The sequence below is a fragment of the Anomaloglossus baeobatrachus genome, chromosome 6, assembly GCF_048569485.1.
Source record: "Anomaloglossus baeobatrachus isolate aAnoBae1 chromosome 6, aAnoBae1.hap1, whole genome shotgun sequence".
NCBI classification, from domain to species: Eukaryota; Metazoa; Chordata; class Amphibia; order Anura; family Aromobatidae; genus Anomaloglossus; species Anomaloglossus baeobatrachus.
Genome location: NC_134358.1, coordinates 210514284 through 210537011, shown reverse-complemented (window position 1 = coordinate 210537011; position 22728 = coordinate 210514284). Strand labels below are relative to the sequence as shown.

The following is a 22728-nucleotide window of genomic DNA, read 5'->3' as shown; positions in this document are numbered from 1 at the left end:
CTCACAAAAATGACAAAGAAAGGAAGAATTAAACATTGCTGTCATTTACTGTTTCTAATAAGCCTTTTTGACATATTAAAAATATAATTTGCGCATCTGCAAATGCTTCTCTATTCTTGACTATTAAGTCACACATTTTTATTGGTTTATGCTGAAAATTTTTGTCTTAAAAAGCCAATAAATAATATGGAATTGCAGGGGTCTCATGAGTAAACTGAACAGTATATAAGTTTTTATTTGACTACAATCCCTCAAATTCTATGCAATATATATATATACAGTATAATACAAAGTGCTTGTTACCCACTCAATACTGATTGTGTGCATATATAATGGCATAGGATGTCTATCATACTTATTCTTTATTTCTGTATCTCTTTCTTTTTCTTAATATACAAAGTTGACCATTTCACCAAATCAATGAAAAAACAAAAAAAATAAAAATAAATACATAAATAAATGTAAACTATGAGAATACGTGTTCTGGTTATTAACAATTCATTTTCTCTTTATTGATGCCACATAGGGAGAAACAGAAATAAAGATTTGAAGTTATTCTAGAGAAAGTTCTTTATTCTGTTAGGGATATTTTTTGAAGTGGCTTTTTTTTTATAAAGGACAAACCATTATTTTTTTTTATTTTTTTTTTTCTTTCATTATATGTGACTTTGACCCCCAAAAAAAAAACATTCCTTCACATATTTGGTCACTTTTTTTTTCATATTATCAACAAATTCCCTTAAGTACAAAATACCAAAAAGTGCAACAATATAAATAAGAGTTTGCGAGCACAATATACAAACATTACCTTTTATTGTACAGTGAAGTTAACATTTTTGTTTTTTATTATTCACAGCTTCCTATGATGTGAAAACTTTTATAGTGAAAAAGTTTTGACTGTGAGTGGCTTTCCAACCATCAAACTATTTCTCCATACCTTTTCTCTTTTATATTGAATGACCGTCCACGTAGCAGCTACAAATATTTAAATAAAAGGATTTGATACAGACAGATACTCGCACATGTATAGCATGCTATCGTCCAAAAATAAAATGTCACAATTTTGCCTGCATTGGAGTAAACGTCACTGGAGTACAGCAAACAAAAGTCGCTAAAAAAGGTCACAAATTCGGATGTACCTGGCTGTACAAAATACCACTGAAGAATTGGGCTTTTTTTGGGTACCCGCATATTGTTATTATAAATATTACAGACTAAGATACTGTAATAATACACAGCATTTGGGAATACTAAAATCCGATTATTTAGTACAGTATTAGAATCCTTACAAATAGACTTCCAATTGATATCTAATTTGAACAAAGCCAGCAATTATTTTGGACAAATAAGTAATTTTTTTTGTACATAAGTTGAATCATTTCATATCAAACACAAAACAGATTTTGGGCGCCTGTGTCCGCTTATCCAATGAACTTTGATTAATGTTTAAAGAGGGTATAGTCCATTCCAGGCAGTTTAACTGCTGAAAGTACCATGCACAATCTCGAAAATACATCTCTGCAGCATCCAGAAGTCATTTTTTGTATGGGAAAGGGACAGGAGGAATATGGGTTAGGTCACTGTGATAAGTTCAAAAACCTGTACATCAAATAGTACAACACTTGAGGAGAAGAGTCTTGTTTTGTGTTCTCAATTGCACTCAGTTTATGCCAATTTCCTTGGTTTCCTCAATAAACCTTGTGAATGGTCGATTTACAATAGAATCAGAACCCACTTTGTCCATACTAATGATAGGGGGGCTGCTACCGGTACGTGTTCGGTCCATCTCCCTGGACATGTTGCCTAAAGGTGGAATCGCGCTTCCACCTAAACTGACCGGGAGCTGGGGAATGCCTCCGTTCTGTATAACAGAAATTTCATTGTTTTTCATAGCCAGCCCATTTGTGATAGCAGCAGCGTACTGATTCCAAAAACTAGGGTCGACATTCATTGCTCGAGCTGCTAAATCTTTCTGAAACATTTCAGAAAACTTCAGTGCATCACCTCCTAACAAAGCCATGGGATTTTCCACAGAAAGTCTACGACCGCGTCTTGCAGGAGCATTATTCCACATGTGAGTCCCCATATGGACCTACGCACAGAAAAGACACAAAGAAACAAAACATATAGGTTTTAGTGCATTCATTTTATACAATGTAAATAAAGGAAATAAAATGGGTAATATATGAATTATAGACCATACAATATGCAAATATGTCGACACATCTAGGATATCTTAGAAGAAAAAAATGTCTATGAAAGACGAATTCAATAATATACCATAACTGATAATACATGTAAACCTACGAAGTAATATCGATGCCTGAAAATGCGAATTGTGGACTTAACTATATAATTCTATATATTAATTCTATAAGTTCAAATAAAATTCCTTTTATGCCCATGGGTTTTCATACTATTAATGTAAAAATAGTCCTGGCCATTCTTCTAAATGCAATTACATAAAGTAGCCAGGCCAAGCATAACTATGTCTACCACAGGCGTTCCTCTTCTACGAAGGTAAATTGTGAGTTGAAAAAAACATACAGTAGCAGGCAGCACAAACAAAGATCATTTTATGGGGAAAAAAAAAAATAAAACTCTTTTCAAAACCTCCAGAATAATAATCTAAATCATGCCATGGCTTGTTCAATATCCAGATGGCTGAGGAAACCTGCCTTATACCTAGAGGGAGTTGGCAGCTTGGTGAACCCTGTATATCTAAATCCCATAAATATTTTATTCTCTAATGGTAAAAAAAAATATTATTTTATCATTTTATCGACTAGCTGCATATTTGAGACCTTTCCACTTGGAATAATTGTGTTTTTATACTTTTAAGCAGTCAGAGGCAAAAACAAAATAATTAAAGCTAAAAAAAACCAAGAACCACTCAAAAAATCAAAATGTTCTACTCGTTCCATGCCTGTATATCAAGGCACCAATGTTTTTTATGTCATAATTCACACACAAAAATACTTTTAAACTTTTGCAGGCTAATTTTTGTTTTAAATATCCATTATAAGAGGGTAACAGCTCCAGTCAATTAGGTGCTGACGGAATATCAAGATTCCAGATTCTAGGGGAGACTACGATTGTCAATTATTCCTAATGGAAGAGTCCAAACTGCTTAATGATTCCTACACAGTTAAAAAAATAATATTTTTTGAAAAGCACTATAATTTATCAAGCACCATGGTGTTGCACATTTTGTCTACCTAATCAATTAACGTTGTAGACATAGTGCTCGGTCGGATTCATCAAACAGCAAAGGTTCGATCCCACAAATAGGGCATAGTCAAAAACAATCCAAAAAGAAAATGTTACTCTGATCTACAGTGTTAATCTAAAAAAAATATAAAATATATACAGAACAAACTCAGTATTACAAAAGACAGAGTAAGAAAGAAAATATTTTAGTGAGATATATATTTAGTGAGATATATATAGTGAGATATCTATTTGTATATATATATATATATATATATATATATACAAATAGATTATCAATATGACCTGTGCATATTTTATATCATATTCTTGGGTGAGTGCTAATAATTTACATATCATTTTGATTTCCATAGCTGAAAATCAAAACAGATGTGATTTTTCTTTTTTACTCTGTGACAAATAATCATTTGTTGAGAAAAACAACTATTGCTAGAATCAGACATAATCAGTGATATTACCATCAGTCCTATAAGTATTCACTATAATGCGCTCACCATTAGGAACATAATACATGTGGTAAATATGCCTCTGGGGTGTTTTGCTACAAGCAGAATTGTCTAGATATTAAGGGCTTGAGGATTTAAGTCATTGTCATAACAAAACTGTTATATTTTAGATAATTAACCTTTAACTGTTTCACCTACTTGTTTGGAAAGTATAAATTTCATAGAAAGCGTGAATATATTCACAGGGCCCTAGTAAACTGCAAAGTTTACAAAACTAAATTGAAATTACAGCTGCATATGGTTTATAGACTATATTAATGATCGTTCAAGGGCTCATCTGCAGCATGTGCATACAGAGTTCTCATACTTTCAAAGCATTTGGGCACAACTATGCCTTTTATTCCTTGGCAGCCTTTAGAATATGTTATGTCATTTGCTTTATGAAATGACAATGACATTTCAGTCTATACAAAATCTTAAACTTTGTAAATGTAATTGACTGACAGCTCTTTTCCCCAAATTCTTTTTGTTTTGTAGGACTGGAGAGATTTCACCTTACCTTAAGATTCCCTTTTGTGGTAAATGCTCTACCACAGATTGTGCAACCAAATGGCTTTTCACCAGTATGAGTACGTTCATGTATCTGTAGTGCACTTGCTGAAGAGAAGGTCTTCCCACACGAGTGACAGTTGTGTTGCTTGGGAGTTCGTCGTGGAGGGGGTGCCAGCATAGGAGTGATGCCTGGACTCATCGCTGTCTGTGGTGCAGCAGGAACCTGGATTCCAGCTGGAAGGTGAGGACCTTCACCCAATGAGATCGGCTTGGTGTGACCATTCACTTCCAGTTTGATCATGGCAGGCGCTGTGCTGGTGACCAGGCTAGTAGTAGTTTGGCTGGGACCTAGAGTAAAGTTGGGTTCAAATAACTGAGATGGGAGCTCTTTCAATTTGTGTGTCAGTAAGTGTTGTTTTAAATTACCCATAGTGGAACACCCACGATTGCAGATTGTACAAATAAATGGCCGTTCTTTAGTATGGCTGCGGTAGTGAATTTCCAATGCACTTTTGCAAGCAAAAGGCTTGCCACAGATATTACAAACAGTACTTTTAAACTTACCACGTTCTCTGCTCAGGAACAGCAGGCTAAAAGGGGCCTCTTCTTTGATGATTGGTCTCACAGGATTGGTGGATGTCAGATCCAGTGCACCTTCATTTTCTGGGGCAGGTAAGGGGCTGTCTGGCTTTTCTGTCTTAAGCTGTAATTCGGGTGGCTCTTCTTGATTAATTATATGGGGAGATTTGGATCTGATGCTTTCGCTATGACTATGTGCAGGTGACAAAACCTGCATTGATGAAGAGGTCTCAGACATTGCAGGACTGCCTGCACTTTGGCTCTCAAGATCTCCTGCAGCCGATGAAGAATCGTTGCTCAAGTGATCACTTTCCCCCGATCCATTTTCTAAGGTTTTTAAACCAATAAATTGAGGTGTATTCATTACAGAGTCCATCATTTTCATCTGATTTTCTAAAGCAGCAATACTTGAAATAACAGTGGGAGGTGAGGAAGGTGATGACTCGCAGTATGGTATCAGTGGCTTTGAAGAGTCATTTGTATCTTTCATGTCTAGATCATCATCCATAGAATCATCAAAGTCCTCATCATAATTACTTAGTGTCTCAAAATTCTTCTCGTCATATGAAAGCTCAGAGTCCATTGCATCTTGGAAGCCCTCAGGTAAAGGAGTATTTGGAATCTGTCCACCCATATGCATACGGATATGTTGCTGCAGGACAACAGCATTCGTAAACTTTTTCTGACAAATGGGACATGAATGTTGAACTCTTAATGGGGGTTTTGCCCGATGAACACCAAAATGAGTTTTCAAGTTTCCCTTAGTAGTAAAAGCACGTCCACAAATTTTGCATTTAAATGGTCTCTCTCCTGTATGGGTTCTGTAATGCATCTTAAGAGCACTCTGACAGCTAAGCACTCGGTGACAAATGACACATTGATTTGGATCTGTCATTTTTTTATCAATGTTCTCAACTAGTTGTTGCAGTTTTGATGTTTCTGATGTTTGCATAGACTCTAGAAGACCACCGAATGGAAATTTTGCTTTGAACTGATCAGGCATCGATGGAAGCACTGGATTTGGGAGGCTTGTTGATATACTGGTATCTGTTGGCGTGGGAATAGATGTTGTGATAGGAGAGGAAATCTGTCCACTTGCAGGTTGTTCAGCTGTTCTTACAGCTGTAGGAGGAAGGGCAATGGGTTCTGTTTTTGGGACAGCGGTTGTGACTGTTGGAGCAGATTGTGGAGATTCTGCTGATGTTACCATGGATGTTTCATTGTGATTTATGATTGGAGACAAAGAGTTGCATTCACTTGATGCAGGAGATGGCCTTTGAGGTGATCTATTCATTGGGGTAATGCTTGGGGAATCACCATAGCTGTTAATACCTGGTATTGTTGGGGGAAGTTGCAGCCCAATAGATGTTGATATTGTTGGTAATACTGGCTTGCTATCTAACCATGTGGTTACTGGCTTTTCAGGAGGAAGAGACATCCCATATGGTATTCCAGAACTAGTTGGAACATTGTCAAGATATTCTGGAACAGGATATGGATTCATCTGAATATGGGGATACTTTTCTTTATGTCTCTGGAAATGAACTTTCAAATTGCCTTTTGTGGAAAACCGATTTCCACATATATTACATTTAAAAGGCCTTTCACCTGTATGAGAGCGCAAATGGATCTGTAAAGCACTATCACTTCCAAAAACCTTGGCACAAAATCTGCATTTATGTTTAAAAAATGGGTCCTCAGAAGTAGACTTGGTCTCAAACACTGATACATTCGGTGGCTTTCCCTTACGATGTTTCATAAGTGCAGAAAGGGGATCTAATGCATTAGCAGTTGCAGCTATGCTTGCTAATGGGTTGGGGAAGATCACACTATTTGAAGAACTCTGAGGTAGAAGTGGACTTGGCAAACTAGAAGGTGAGGTGAGGATATTTCCATGTCCAATTGATGGAGGAGTAGACGAGCTCTGAGGATAAGTAGTACTGATCGTTGTATTGGGCACAGGACTAGGCGTTACTGATGTTGATTTAGCATTTGTTGATGTGCATGTTTCTGTTGTTGGACAAGAGACAGAACATGGGATATTTGGGGTACTTGCCCCAGAGGCAGGTTGTGAGGTGTGTTGTGGATTTTCAAATGACGGTGATTGGTTGCTAGACACTGATCCTGCAAGGTTAGCTGGGACTACAGGTGTTAACTGAAGGCTTGGATGTGCCGTGAAGGTTTGCAGCTGATTAGGTGTTGGAATTGGAGGGTTTTGTGTTGCAACTGAAGGGGTCAATGGAGGACGTAGTGGCTGGCGATTCATCAGTGCGACCTGACTGCGTATTTGTTCAATGAGTTGCAGTTGGTGGATCTGCTGCTGTTGCAGTGCCATCAGTTGTTCTAGAATCATTGGAATTGCCATAGCAGTAGCAGCCGTGGCAGCACCTGTACCACCTATGCACCGTGCACTCTGTGAAAACTGGGCAACTGCCACTTTTGTACTTTGAAGAGTCTCTAATGTAACATTAGTGTTTGGCATGTTGTAATTAGTCATGGAAGATGGATCAGGTATCTGAGGTAGAGGAGTAGAAGTGTTTGAGGCTTCTTGATTTGGAAAAATTTTTTCTTCAGTGGTTTCAACCTCCATGGGTTCCTCTTCCTTCTCTGTTTCCTTTAGATCACAAGTATCATTATTTTCTACTGGGACAGCTTCCTCTGCAGTCTCGCTCTCTGCGTGATCACTTGAAGAGCTTGCAGGAGATGGCTCGGGAAACTCTTCAGAGGCTGATGCTGCTACATCATCATTTACAATCAGCACAAGAGGATTTTTAGTGCAGGTTTTCTTGTGCTCTAAGAAGTCAGTCCATTTGAAGAATTCAGCACAGCATTTTTCACAAACATTGGTCTCCTCACTTCCACTTCGGCTTTCATTCCCGCTATCCCCATCATCTGGTCCTTCCCCAGGTACTGCTAAAAGCAAATGAAAAGACTGCATAAGCTATTAAGCTGAAAGATAAAGTGTTCTACATTTGAAAATTTTGCACGAGTAAAATCAATATTTTTTATTTTGTACAAATTACCCCACTTCAACAATTTTCTATGACTCCTTTTACCTAGCTAATATTTTTCTTTGCGCAATCCATCAAATTATGAAGCTCTATCAATTGTGGATACTGCTTCTTAATGAAATTCCATAGAAGCCATTGATTTCCAATATTTTCATACAATTCACAGCAACCTTGTCTGTTGGGTACAAATCAAGCTTTTGATGGGCTCATTAGGATTCCCCTTTAGCATCAAGCTTCCTAATTTCCAGCAAAATTATAGATGCCTTTGCCAGTTCAGTTAACATTGCTAAACTAATCTGTAACCTTCTAAACTTGAAGCAGTGCCTAACAGCGAACTGAACCCCTCTTATCCACATAGATAGGTTTTATCCTTACCCATAGCGGAGATGTATTAAACTCCTATTAATCTATACAATATGTATAATAAGAATATACTTTAAGGATATTTCCAAAAAGGCTGCTGCTTATATAAATATATATATATATATATATATAAACTCCAACCTATCATGTAAGTAGGCTAACTATTAGTAGATCTGGTTGTGTACCTATATGATCTTAATTACATCACTAAGAATTTTTAAAGACTTTTTTTCAAAAACATATATATATCAAAGTTCATTATACGCAAACTGGTTCCCAAGATGTAAATAGATACATTCTAAACACTTGACGTGAATTGTATTTACGCCAGAAAAAAAAAATAATACCTGACACTTAACTGCTAGTCCTCTACAAAAATAATTGATGCTGTCAAATGCCATATTTCGTTAGCCGGAAACTAAAATTACATGTTATTGCGACACAGCATCGAGATCACAGATCTGTGAAGAAACTAAGAATTACATATTTAAACTACATTTCTGCTGACATGTTTAAACATAAGTATTCTGCAGTCAGACACACGTTTTGTACCTATTTTCATCTATTCTTATAGAAAGGCTCTGTAAATTATATGCTTGTGCCATTGTAGAAAACCCACTAATTGGTTACACATGTTTAATTACTGTTGTAGGCAGTCACTTCCTCTGACTTGCGTTACCCTCTTGTGCTGAATAACAAGCATGTTTAATGAACAGAATTCTAATTCACACCTGATCAAATAAATAGCTGTGCTGGAATGAGAAATGAGCATATAAAAAAACATTTCTAAGGTTCGAAAAGCTGCTGGGTGGGAATGCCCCCTCATCACTCGCTGACTTCATATTGCTTTTCTGCATATTATAGACATATTCATTTTTATCGGCTGACCAGGCAGAGAGTAGTAATCAGAATCCATAGTGCTGAGTGGTAGATAGATAAATGATACCTGTACTGCAGATATGAAAAATAGTATTGCGCTGAAATGTATTAGTCTAGAAGCAAGGTTTGTCAACTTTTGCAAATTCTTTAGTGCCATTTTATATATATATATATATATATATATATATATATATATATATATATATATATTTTGACCATAACTACACTATTCATACAGCACTTTATTATATATCTTTAGAATACAAAAAAGAACATTTGGCAAAAATATAAAGCCATACATACAGGTGTGTATGTTTCTACATACTAAAATAAAAAGCAATACAAGTGTGTGTGTGTGTGTGTGTGTGTGTGTGTGTATGTATATGTATAATATATATATATATATATATATACATATATATACATATGTATATACATACATACAAATGTGTATATATATATGTGTGTGTGTGTGTATATAACTGAAAATAAAAAGCACTACATATATATATATACATATGCAAAAAGAAGAGGCAATAGACACATGAGTATATATGTGTGTATATATATACATATATATATATATATATATATTATAGAAAAATCAAATGCAATACACATGTGTACGTGTGTGTATGTGTATACATATACAAAAACAAAAATGCAATGCATATATATATATATATGTCATATATATATATATATATATATGTCATATATATATATATATATATATATATATATATATATATATATAAATATATATGTGTACATGTGTGTATAAGTGAGTGTATGTATATATATAAATATATATATATATATATATATATATACACACTCAACAATTAAAATTAAATGTGTATATACACACGCACACACACACACACACATACATAAATGGGTGTATATTTAGTTTTTTTTGTATTCTAAAGATTTTACCAATTATTGTAGAAACCCTGCAGTTAAAGTCAAAATTACAAACATTTTATCTGCCTTTAAAATATCAGCTCCAAAATACATTTATTGATTTAATGGAAGAGAATAAAACAAACAGAATTAAAATAGTTCTTTGTAAGTACTTATTCATTAAATTGTTGGTAGAAAAAAAAACATTTATTTTCTGTTTATTTTAAAATGATTAGTATTAGTCTAAACTAATTTATACTACAACATGACTACAAATTACAGTTTTCAATTGCCTTTTTCAAATATCTTTTTTAAATGTAATATGAAAAATAAGAAATGAGACTAAACAACTAAATATTAACTATATAGGCTATTTTTTAAAATTCAGAATACTAAATTGTAAATATTACTTTTTTACAGTTTTATTTTTCTATTTACTTTGTGTATAGAATTTGCTCTTTGCATATACTAAAGATATGTATTTGTGTTTTTATGTGTTTTCAATCTTTACCCAAACTATATGCTTGAATTTGATAAAATCCTGGTTAATAAAATCTAGATAATAATTGTATACATTGTTTGTTTGTTTTTTTAAGAATTCAGTATGTGTGGTGACGGGAAATAATCATTAATGATGAACTTTAAAACTGCACAAATTCTATCTACAATTCCCACAATCTATCTGAGGTGGAAACTATCTTACTCCCCCCAGTATACTCTGGGACCCTTTCTCCAGTCCTGTTCTGTGTAGTAATGGGAGCAGCTGTGGAGCACTTTTTTTTTTTAATCAAACACACTATCATGTTCAGAATCGGTCACTGAGAATTGGCTTTTTTACAGCAGTTTAAAAATACAAGAGGCATGTTTCTCTTCAAGTGGTTTCCTGTAGAATTGGATGAATTAACACTGCCTGGCTTGTTTTGATTTTTAATGTATTCTGGTGAAACAGTAGTGTGCTGAATTACCTCCATGAACGTGAACAACGTAAATTATCAGCTGGAAACATTATTTTCTTCCAATATCAATACTACTAAGTGAAAAACAAGAGGATAGTAAATGCTTAATATGTATGAAATAATTATCCAGTCGGAACAATAGATACAGAGAGAAAGAAAGAAAGAAAGAAAGATAGATAGATAGACGGATAGATAAATAATGAATAGGTAGATATGGGATAGATAGATAGACAGATAGATAAATAATGAATAGGTAGATATGGGATAGATAGATAAAGAGACGGATAGATAAATGATGGATAGATGGATGGATGGATAGATAGATGGATAGATAGATAAAGAGACGGATAGATATGGGATGGATAGAAAGCTAAAGAGATGCATAGATACATGGATGGATGGATAGATAGATAAATAGACAGATAATAGATAGATAAAAAAATAGACAGATAATTAATATATAAATAGCTAAAGAGACAGATAAATGGATAATGGATGGATAATGGATGGTTAGATACATAGATAGGTAGATAGATAAATAGATAGATAGATGGATAGATAGAGCGATAGAAAGAGATAGATGAGATGGATATATATTAGATCAATAGATAGCTAAAGAGATAGATGATATATCCAGAGAGATACTAAAAGTGAATTGAGATTGTGAGCCCCAGCAATGGTAACGTATGGAAAATGCTGAAATATGATAGCGCTATATAAACAATGCAGAATAAAAAAATAGATAAAAAAAAGAGTAAAGCCAGTAAAAAAGAATAAATACAACACAACAAATATAAATACATAAAACTCCATAATATTAACAATCTGCCTCTTATCTACAACTCTGTACAAAAGAATATATATAGCATAGAGGTCAGTCCAGGAATGACAGAATTAATTAGCAGCCCATCTATCTGTAAAACACATACATTATTATTCCATGCAAGCAGCATTGCTCCGATCTGGGGCGGCCATTTGAATGGCATCTTGTAGAGAACTTGAATTGCAATTTTGTTTGATGTGTAACTTTAAGAAGAGTAAAGAAGTGCTCGGCCAATCCAGATATTAAGATCTCCTGTATTCCCCATTAAGTTAAGTAAAATTTGAGTAAGTGAGAAGTGTTACACACACCGGAGAACACTGTGCTTAGCAGACCTGTTTAATATTTAATTGCTGCTCCTATCCCTAATGGACTGAAATAGGGATATCAGGTCGAAGCTGCAATTTGTTGACTTATAAGATGCATTTTTTTGCAAATTTTTCAATATATGTAAATAGGACACTTTTTAATGGGTTGCAAATATTTTACTGAATAGGACCACACAGGGCATGCCTTGTAGGAAAGAGGATAATGCACAGGGTGTATGCAGATACTAAATATAAGGCAGCATGTGCCTCACTGCTCGATGGCCAGCACAGAAAGCTGGGATATGTGCATTGAAGGAGAATGTTTCATTATAATAATGAACAACCATCAACAATATGTGTCATGGATGAGGAAAGGATAGATGTGAGATAGATAGATAGATAGATAGATAGAAATACATAGAAGATAAATATATATATATATATATATTTATATAGATAGATAGAATAGATAGATAAAGAGATAAATATTAGATAGATGAATAGATAGCAGATAGATAAAGAAATAAAGAGATTAATATTAGCTATGTAGATATAGATAGAAGATAGATAAACAGATATAGAGATAAATATTAGATAGCGAGATTATAGATAGATAATAGAGAAATAGAGAATGATAAAGAGAAAAATATTAGAGATTTAGAGATTATAGATAGATAAATATTAGCTAGATAGATGAACAGATCATATATAGATTTGTTGCTCATACATCATTGACCTATTTAGCACATACTAGAAATTACACTAAGAAATAAGCTGCCAGTTAATATTAGTAACAAATTACATCTGTATTATTATTTTTTATTTTTAATAAAAGTCTTATTTTATTTCTTGTTGAATTATCAGCTCTTATGTTGACATTCTTCTTCCCAGATACACAGAACACTTTTACATCTAAGAGGTGAAAAATTGGATTTTTTTCTATATATATCTGGAGACATCTGTATTTCCTTTTTCTGTATTGGACCGACAGCCCAGACCTTGGATTCATCTCCAATCAGTTTATCAAGCAGGTTTACGAATCTACTTAACACGGTGAGGCATAAATGTTTCTTATTTTATTTTACTTTTGCCTCTAATTTTAAGATGATCAGTTTATAGTAATAATACATGATACGCCCTGACGGTTGTCTGTTGTACCACGGTAAGTAACATAAAACATGTAATAACATTGGAGTTGAAGTTATAATGTTGAATCCAGTTGATCTTGTTGTGTGGCGGTCTACGTGAGCAGAGTGGCCCGTGTACAGAAAAAACTGCCTGCTGTATACTTTTACTTTTCGCTTTAGCTCCTAGTGCTCAGAATAATCTTCCTTCCATAAAGCAGTGTATAGGAGCCTCATGTTCCCCTGCAGGGTATATAGGTGCATACATGACATTATATTTCTTATGCTCCAAAGAGTCTTTCCTATTTCTGGGCTCATTTTACTGAATTCTAAGAAACTGTTTGAGAACATTTTGTTTTCTTGCAAATTAATTCTTTTTAACTCTTTATGATGGCTGTGATTCCCATAAAAGAAGATGAATTATCACATACAGAGCCCAAGCTGTGAAACAGGAGGAGACAAATAGAGACCCCTACTGTGTTCAACAATGTAGTTGAAATTCCAGACTCAATAGAAATTTTTGCCCTCTTTCAAACGCCACAATGGCTGCCATCATGACAGTGACCAGTGGAGGGCACTATTGCTATGCATAATCTTATAGACTAACATATTTAGATTAATCTATTCAGTGGCCTAAATCTCAGAATTTGTTAAGTAACAACCACCTGTGGCATAGTCACCAAATGTCTTCTTGTCTTTTTTTCCCCTTCTATTTAGTTCTGTAATCATGAAAGCAATCCATTAGCTACTTAAACACTGCGCATGGAGACGAGCTTGGCATCTCCAATATGATTAGCAAATATGCAGATTACACAGCAACATGCGTGGGTAACTGTAAGAACGTGGCTTTATTTCACTTGGGTTTTATCACTTATTTAATTGCAGGTCACAATATCAAAATTAGAACTTTTTGATATAAATTCTTGGTATGTACAAAGATAGTAAGCCAAGAACAATATCAATTCTAAGAAAAAAATTGTTTTTATCAATGATGGAAATTTCTAGTTTTACAATAAACAATTCAGTAACTTTAAATGAATTTCAGCTTTAAATGAAAAATCTATGATTTATAAATTATATTCTATCGTTCTGCTTCTCTTTCTCTTTCATCCTTTGTCATATAATCTATAAAATAAATATTTTAATTTAAAGCTTATTACTTATGACAATACCTTCAGGGAACACAATATATTAGATACAGCTTCAGGCTCCCTATTAAACGAGACTCTGAATAATTTTAATTAAGTACAGTATGCCACGTAAATGACTCAGAAAGGGGAAGTTCACTGCAAGCATGGGTCACAGTATACAAACCCCCCAAAAAGGTTCAAATGACCCCAACTAACTAAATAAGTCTTCTGAAGCTTTTAGGTGTATGTCTCAGTGAGTATGACGTGAATAAAACAGATTTATAGAATAAGATAAATTGTATCAAGATTTATTTTTAGGTTTCTCATAGACTAAAAAAGCTATATAATAGGAATATATATTAACAAAATAATATATATTGAAATGTATGTTTATGTGTGTGTGTTGTGTGTGTGTGTATATATATATATATATATATATATATGTTTAATGTGTACATGTGGGTGTATATATAGATATATAAATATATAATGTGCATATGTGTGTATCTATATATGTATATAGATATATGTACGTGTATTTGTGTGTGTGTATATATGAGTACATATGTATATATATATATATATATATATATATATATATATATACACACACACACGTGTGTGTATAAATATATATATGTATAGATGTATATATAATGTGTATGTATGTGTATATTTTATATACATATATAACAATATATACATGTGTATGAGTGTGTGTATATATGTGCACATTTATATGTGTGTATAGATACACATAATGTGTATTTGTTTGTATATATGTGTACATTAATATGTGTGTGTGTATATATATGTATATAGATATACTGTATATAGTGTGTATGTGTGTATTATATCTATATGTGTATGAGTGTGTGTACATTCATACGTGTGTGTGTACATGTGTACCGACCTAAATGGGCATTTGTGTATATGTGTACGTTTATATGTGTGTATGTATGTGTGTATAGATATTATAGATATTTATGAGCATTTGTGTGTGTGTGTATATATATATATATATATATATATATACATATATATTTTATATATATATATATATACACACATGTGTATGTGTGCGTATATATACATGTGTATGTGTGTTAAAAAATGTGTGTGTTTGTGTATAAATATATACATGTGTGCTTGTATATGTGCACATAAGTGTGTGTGTGTGTATATATATAATATATACAAATATATATATATTAAAAAAAAAATATATATATATATATATATATATATATATATAAAATATATCGTGTTACCAATATACCAAAATCTACACTATGGTCACTAATATTTACAAGTCCATATGAGCAGAAACATTTCACTAAGTGCACATTTATACTCAGCAGTTCTCGAACCAAATGACTTCCAGTTTCCAAAGTCCTATTCTAGAAGATGGACAAATAGTGGTCTGTGCAGCATGCAGGATCTGTAGGTAACACTCAATTCTAGTGTTAACACTTATCACAACTGAAGCAACCATGCTGCCAAGGTCAACTGCACAGATGTACTAATTGTATTATGAGCTTGACATCTAGTGGCCACCCCTGGCAGGGCAAAACAGGCAAAGGTTAAATCAGCCAGCCTTGTCAAAGCACTTCTAAACACCCACCCTCAGGGACAAGCCATTGGAAACCTGTTGGCACTTCATGCAGTCCCACCTTTTCAATGTCACCAAACAAAATGAATCTCCAGTGTATGCCGGGCATTAATGTTTAGAAATAAGACACTAATAGGCTGTCTTGAAAGAATTTAAACAGGGTGATATTAGGCACTAAAAAAAAATAAACATCAACACAACCTGCAAAAATATATATATTTCTATATTATACAACTGGACGCTAAAAGAGTATTAATTACAACCAAAAAATCCCAAACAGCATAATAAACAATAGCCGCAATCTGTGGTGAGACTTCTGAGCTTTTATTCTAGGCCTTCTTAACTGTACACAGTGAAATAATTCTAGAAATATTAGCTTATTTTTAAAATTGCTGAATATTCTAAACAAAAATAAAATGATGTTCTAATAATAAGAATATTTCTACAATACAAATTTAAAATCAATCTTGTATTATCTATTTTTTCCTTATTTTTTTTTTGCCTTACAGCAAAGGTTCAACTGTAAAATGAAGTGTCCTTCTGGTCACGAGATCAATAGGAAGAATACTGGAGGATTAGGAGTATATGACGAAGAACCTGACCCACTTTTGTCAGATTTCCCTGTTACTTAAATATGAAACTAAGCACTTGGTTAACAAATTCTTATTAGATAATGAAGGACTTTTCAACTCTGCACTAGCTTGTGACTCCACACCACCCATCTAAAAACAATCAAAGTTTTTTTTAAGGTGAAGACTATGGCTTCTCATTGCCATTCAGCATTCATCAAAGACTAAGAACGGTGGTCGACACAATCTGTACCATAAACTGTTAATGTGTGACGCAGGCTTCATCTTATAACTTGCAGAAAAAAACTAAATTATATACTAAAAGCAACAAAAAGTGCTATTCAGACTGCTGACCTTCATCACATACTAATATTTTGTGGTAGGTGAAGAAAAAAAATCTATCAAATTTTATCCAGTTTTGACTCTAAATTTCTAACTTCATATTTTAATCCCTAAATTCATTATGTCATCAATATAAACCAAATACATAAGAAAAGACCAAATCTTAAATATTATTTAACAAACTAAATTGGACTTTGATCTGAGTAGTTCTTCGCTGATCTATATTTAATTAAATTGTTACATTAAAATGTTAAAACAAATCAGAAAACTATTACATTAAAATGTTAAAATAAATTGGATTTAACTCCAAATAATTTATATCTTTCTTAAATTTCTGTTAAATAACTATTAAATTACATTTGGGCTTATTGTGATATTAGTTAATTTTAAATAGGATATAAATGAAATATTGGACCGCAATAAATGATATTTTTCGGAGAATCTATCTACAGATGGACACTTATTAATTGGGACAAACGAGACGTAGGTAAATAAATGATGAGAATTAATATTTTATAGAAATTATAATGTTAGCTGGATTTAATTAATTTGCCACAATATAGACTGGACACAATATGGAATATTGAATTACAAAAATACATTTTATTAGGTATGGAACAAGATAATTCTTCTCTAAGAACCGCTATCTGATAGTATCTTCAAGTAGTAGGGTTTTATAACTATCTCAAAAAGTTTATTCAATCTATGTAATTGGTAAAAAGTAACTAAATAAGTAAATATATATACATATATATATATATATATATATATATATATATATATATATATATATATATATATATATATATATATATATATATATTCTAAAATGTTAATAGATTTTAGTGATGTCTTGCGCTGTAGCTAATGGTTGATAGTTGGATTTTTTGAAGATTTACTGAAAGGAGATTTGAGGCTATTCAGACCCCTCAATAAGTTAGCTTCAAAAAATCCTGGCTGGGCTGCAATGTAGACCCTTTGATGGAAAGGCTGTCTTTCTCATTCCGTAGAAATCAATCCATTCATTTGATCGTGTAGTCATTGAGTGCAATACAAAACAAACCAAGTGTAAGAAATGCTAAGTGATGAAGTAAACAAAAAAACATTTCCATGACAAAAACCTCCTTTTTCACTTAATCTACAGACCATATGCAAGCGTTTCTTTTAGCATATCTCCTTCTCTAATCTCTAGTGACACAGCCACATAGATAAGACTCACTGTTCTCCATAAAAACAGCTTCCAAGAAAGATACTTTCTTCCCAAATCCAGGAAACTCTTCTGAAGGCTGCTCACAATGGCTTGTTCTGTTTAACGGAATAAAAGGGAGCATCTGGGATTCGCAGCCTCAAAGGACAAGCACCAAGCAAGGCCTGTCCTCCCCAACACCTCTGCTCTATCATTAGTGAGCATGATAGGGCTACTTGGAGGCAGGAAGCCCCACAGATTATCTCTTTTCATTTTAGGAAACCATACACAAAGTCTCATCATCCCAGTGAACTTCATCAGATGGGACTAGGAAGTTTTACGCAGCTAATATAAATATCAGAAAATAAAATAATTCTTAGCGACAAATGATAAAACTTGATCAAAGGAATAAAAAAATAAAACCGGTAATTGATAAAATTAATAAAAAGCTGAAAAAATGTAAAGAAAAATTCATGAGCTTAGGAAAGTGTTCTGAGACTGTTCGGACAGTACATCCAGGAGCTCCTCTATGGGATAGACCACCCAATCCCACCTCCCCCTGTCCCTTGTAACCTTTTAACCACATGCGGCTTACAAAACAGCCCCCTACCCAAGGGGTCCCCTCACCTTTGGCTGAACCTGGGAGCAGCTCCCCAGCAGAGAGGGCAGGGGCAGGCATGGAGTGCGCCTCTTCTTGTGTGTGCATCTGAGACATCAAGAGAATGCACGATGTTTCCGGAAGGCTTTCACAAGCCTCGATCTTTCTCCATCCCCAAAACAAGATCAGCAGAGCCCCCTCCTCCTCCTCCCTTCTCTATTCCCCCAGTAGTTGCAGGGAAGGACACAGACTGGGATGGTACAAGCTCCTGCTGATCACTGGAACTTTCCCTCTCTCTTGTATCCTATGTAGTCCTTTATGGAGAGGTCACTTACACCTATTGTAGAGGGCACTCCCTCTGCCACCAGCACCAGACTCTGTGCCCCCTGCAGCCACCACTGTCTGCTTTGCAGGTGCAAACTCTAGAAAAAAAAAGTAAATATTACATCCCAAACTCCAAAAAGACTTCTATTCTCAGTATCCTAAAATGTTACAAGGCAAGAAAACAGCTGAGATGTCTTGTACAGAAGTAGCAGAGCTGAATTTGTCATTGAGCAGTTTCTCCTTTTAACTTGACAGGTGAATCATACAGTCGTATGGAAAACCACTGATATAATAAAGTGTTATACTGAATGAGAAGCTTAGCTCTGCTATGTGTATATAATAGTATAATGGAAACCTATGGAATGATAATCTTCAATGCTATAATATTAGAATTATTTATAATGTCCCGCTACTAGTCTGTAGAATGAGTATTTGGGCTCCTATACTTTTCCTATAAAAGTGAACCCGTGGGAAGAAAAGTCCATTTTAGAAAATAATAGGTGCCCCCCCCTCCCATTACTCACCGGTGCTGTCAGTGAGCACCTCAGTGCCGCCGATGTCCTCGTCCGATTTCAGGTGCTGGGGCTTGGCTTGCTTACGACGAGACATGCTGCTGCTGCTGCTGGGAGCTGGGACTCGTCGCTGCTATTTTGCAGATACATCAGTGGCAAATAAAAAAAAAAATAGTTCACAAATAGCAGAGTTGGAAAATGAGGGGAATGAGCCGGTGCCGGTGCGGAGCCCACTACGCATGTGCCAGTATAATGGGGAATAATACACAGCGATTATCGGCTGAGGGCGGGGGATGAGGGATGGGCTCCGGCAATTAGCTGCTGTCTCTCCTCCCGGGCACACACACAGGCAGGAAGGTCACATCGTCGCCAGGTCCCGGGCACATGCCATGTTTGCATGACCCCTGCTGTCCTTTGTGGTGTCTGTTGTGTCTTCTAGGGATGTGAGGAAACTTTGTGGCTGTGTCCTCCCGCCCTGTCTCCTCACTCTACTGTCCCTACTCCATGTACACGACTTCAGCTCTCATCCCCTGCACTTCTCCTTTACTCTGCCCTGTCGCACATCAGCAGATCACATCGGGACGATCATGTTGTACGGATGTATGGATATAGGTGGCTGAGTACTGGATTGTTTTCCTGAGACACAATCTGGAGGGGGTGGGCTGCTAGGGACAATGAATGTGATGGAGGTGACAGCCAGGAGCTCTCCAGAGTTAGATGCTGACTTGTCCCTTCGTCGTCCCGTCCCTGGCTGCACAGCCTCCTCTCTGGACCCTGTGAGGAGCACACTCACCTCTCACAGCTGCCAGGGAGGGGGTGGGCTCTGCTGTGGGTGGTGGAGGCGATGGGAGGGAAGCCAGGTTAGGAAAGTGCAGCACTTGTACATGTGTCGCCCTCCCTCTCTCTCACACGTCCTATTCATGATGCTGAAGTTGGTTTCTTATTCAGCAGTTCCTTATTTGCAAATGAATCATTTATTTAGCAAAAATTATCATAGTGATAAATTGAATTGTAAAGCGCTGCGGAATATGTTGGTGTTATAGAAATAAAGATTATTATTATTATTAATAAAATAATGCACTGAGGGGACAGCATTTGAAAACCGCTTTAAAGCAGATACAGCTGGCACAAAACCTGGCATCAAAGTTGGTACACGGGTGTATTTTAATGGGTTAAATGACTTTGGGCCACTAATCTGTCATTGAATTCACACAGGAAGGGATATCCTGCTTAAGATTCAGTTCACTCCTGGCTGGTCCAGAAGATTTCTGGGCATAAAAGCTGGCATCAAAGTGGGCAAACTATCACTTTTCACTGATAGCTAATCGGTGTTTTTAGACCACAAATATAACACTGAAGTCATATAGGTAGGGATGATGGTCATCAGACTGAGTTCACCCTAGACTGACCCCAATAGGTGCAGGGCATAAAAGCTGGCATCAAAGTGGGCAAGCAAACAACTATTCTGTATTTTTCCTGACCTTTTCAGTATTTTTCCTGGGCCTTGGCTTACTGATCTTTCAATACCAAGACGCAGATAGGGTGGCCACAAATTAAATTAAATTTACTCCAGGCTGGTTCTGGGTATAAAAACATGAATTAAAGCGGGCAGTCGCTTTTTTGATTTGAATAAGTAACTGGTTTGCTCAAAGGGTTAAATGACATTGGGCTACCGATCTCACACTGCCAACGCTCAGAAAGAGAAACCCCTTGTCAAAATGAATTTATTCCAGGACGGGCAGAACAGGTTCTGGGCACAAACGGTGGCATCAAAATGGTAGGACAGTTTTAACTGATTTGAAAATGTGTTAACTTTAAAGGGTTAAATAACTTTGGTTAATTGATCACACCCTGACAACCAACAAAAGGGGATACCTCATAACAAATTCAGTGAATTCAGTTCTGGGCATAAAACTGGCATCAAGGTGGGCAGACAGCCACTTTTTACTGATCTGAATATACAACTGGTGTTTTATAGTATTAAATAGCTTTATGCCACAGATCCAACGCAGAGCCAGGGACACCCGGCACCAAAATCAGACCACTCCAGGAACAGACCAAATGTGATTAGTGCATAAAGGATGGCATCAAAGTAGATAAGCGACCACATGTCACTGAATAGCATAAGTAACTGATGTTATTAAAGGGTTATGAAGTTTAGGCCACTGATAACACAAAGCCAGTGGCCAGATCGTGGAGCCCCAGCATCAATTCTAGGAGATTCCAGGTCGTCCTACACTTCTTCTGGGCATGAAAGCTGGCATCTATATGGGCATATGGCAAATTTTTATAGATCTGAATCAGTAACTGTTGTTTGTAAAGTTTTATATCACTTTGGTTTACCTCTTTTAACACACCATTTATACAACTTATGTAAGTACTTGTATACTCCATTTGAAGCCATCTTTGATGTGTTTTAGTCAGTCTGGAGTGACCTGACATTGATGCAGGGATTTCCTTTCTGTGTGTTTGCAGTGTGAGATTAGTGACCCAAAGTCACTGAACCCATTAAAAAATACCCTTGTGTAGCCTGTGATGACCATTTGTGTAGCTATATTTATAGCTGTTTTCAGGTGCATTTACCCCAGGGCACCTCACTGCAGTGATTTTTTTTTATTACTATGATAACTTTTGCTTAATAATAAACCTATAAAATAAAAACAAGATATTTTTGTAACAAAATCAGCACCAGTATCCACTACTACTCGTCCGACTCCTCAGTGATTGACCAGCACCGCATGTCCACTACTGCTCGTCCTCAGTGATTGCTCAGCACCAGTGTCCACTACGGCTGGTCATCACTGATTGACCAGCACCGCATGTCCACTACTGCTTGTCCTCAGTGATTGCTCAGCACCAGTGTCCACTACTGCTGGTCCTCACTGATTGACCAGCACCACATGTCCACTACTGCTTGTCCTCAGACTGGTCAGCACCAATGTCCACTACTAGTTGTCCTCAGACTGGTCAGCACCAATGTCCTCTACTGCTCGTCCTTAATGGTTGATCAGCACCAGTGTCCACTACTGCTCGTCCTTAATGGTTGATCAGCACCAGTGTCCACTACTGCTCGTCCTTAGTGACTGATCATCAGCTATGTCCACTACTGCTCATCCTCAGTGATTGATCAGCACCCATGTCCACTACTGCTCATCTTCAGTGACTAATCAACACCAGTGTCCACTACTGCTCATCCTCAGTGACTGGTCAGCACCAATGTCCACCAGTGCTTGTTCTCAGTGACTGATCACCACCAGTGTCCACTACTGGTTGTCCTCAG

The 22728-nt window shown here is 35.6% G+C and overlaps 1 protein-coding gene across 5 annotated transcripts; it reads right to left on the bottom strand.

The window, feature by feature from the left end:
• Nucleotides 1-28: 28 nt before the first annotated feature.
• On the bottom strand, nt 29-20187 carry SALL3 (spalt like transcription factor 3). 5 transcript variants are annotated; one of them, XM_075314643.1, is made up of 5 exons: nt 19461-19531; nt 18642-19034; nt 4794-7721; nt 4237-4577; nt 29-2092 (listed from the first exon to the last, which is right to left on the bottom strand). In XM_075314643.1, the coding sequence occupies exons 2-5, from the start codon at nt 18727-18729 to the stop codon at nt 1661-1663; spliced, it is 3789 nt and encodes a 1262-aa protein (XP_075170758.1). In that variant the 5' UTR covers nt 18730-19034; nt 19461-19531; the 3' UTR covers nt 29-1660. The 5 variants fall into 5 exon arrangements, with proteins under 5 accessions (XP_075170758.1, XP_075170761.1, XP_075170759.1 ...); XM_075314646.1 differs by having other exon boundaries at nt 4794-7718; XM_075314644.1 differs by lacking the exon at nt 18642-19034 and having other exon boundaries at nt 19461-20187.
• Nucleotides 20188-22728: the final 2541 nt, after the last annotated feature.

Bases quoted from the DNA above. Each gene is read 5' to 3' on its own strand.
- SALL3 (XM_075314643.1), bottom strand. From the start codon at position 18,729: ATGTCTCAGATGCACACACAAGAAGAGGCGCACTCCATGCCTGCCCCT. The intron at 7,722-18,641 runs GTGAGGGGACCC...ATTTGCTTTTAG, and splicing joins GCTCCCAGGTTCAGCCAAAG to CAGTACCTGGGGAAGGACCA. The intron at 4,578-4,793 runs GTAAGTTTAAAA...ACTTTACTCTAG, and splicing joins GTTCCTGAGCAGAGAACGTG to GTCCCAGCCAAACTACTACT.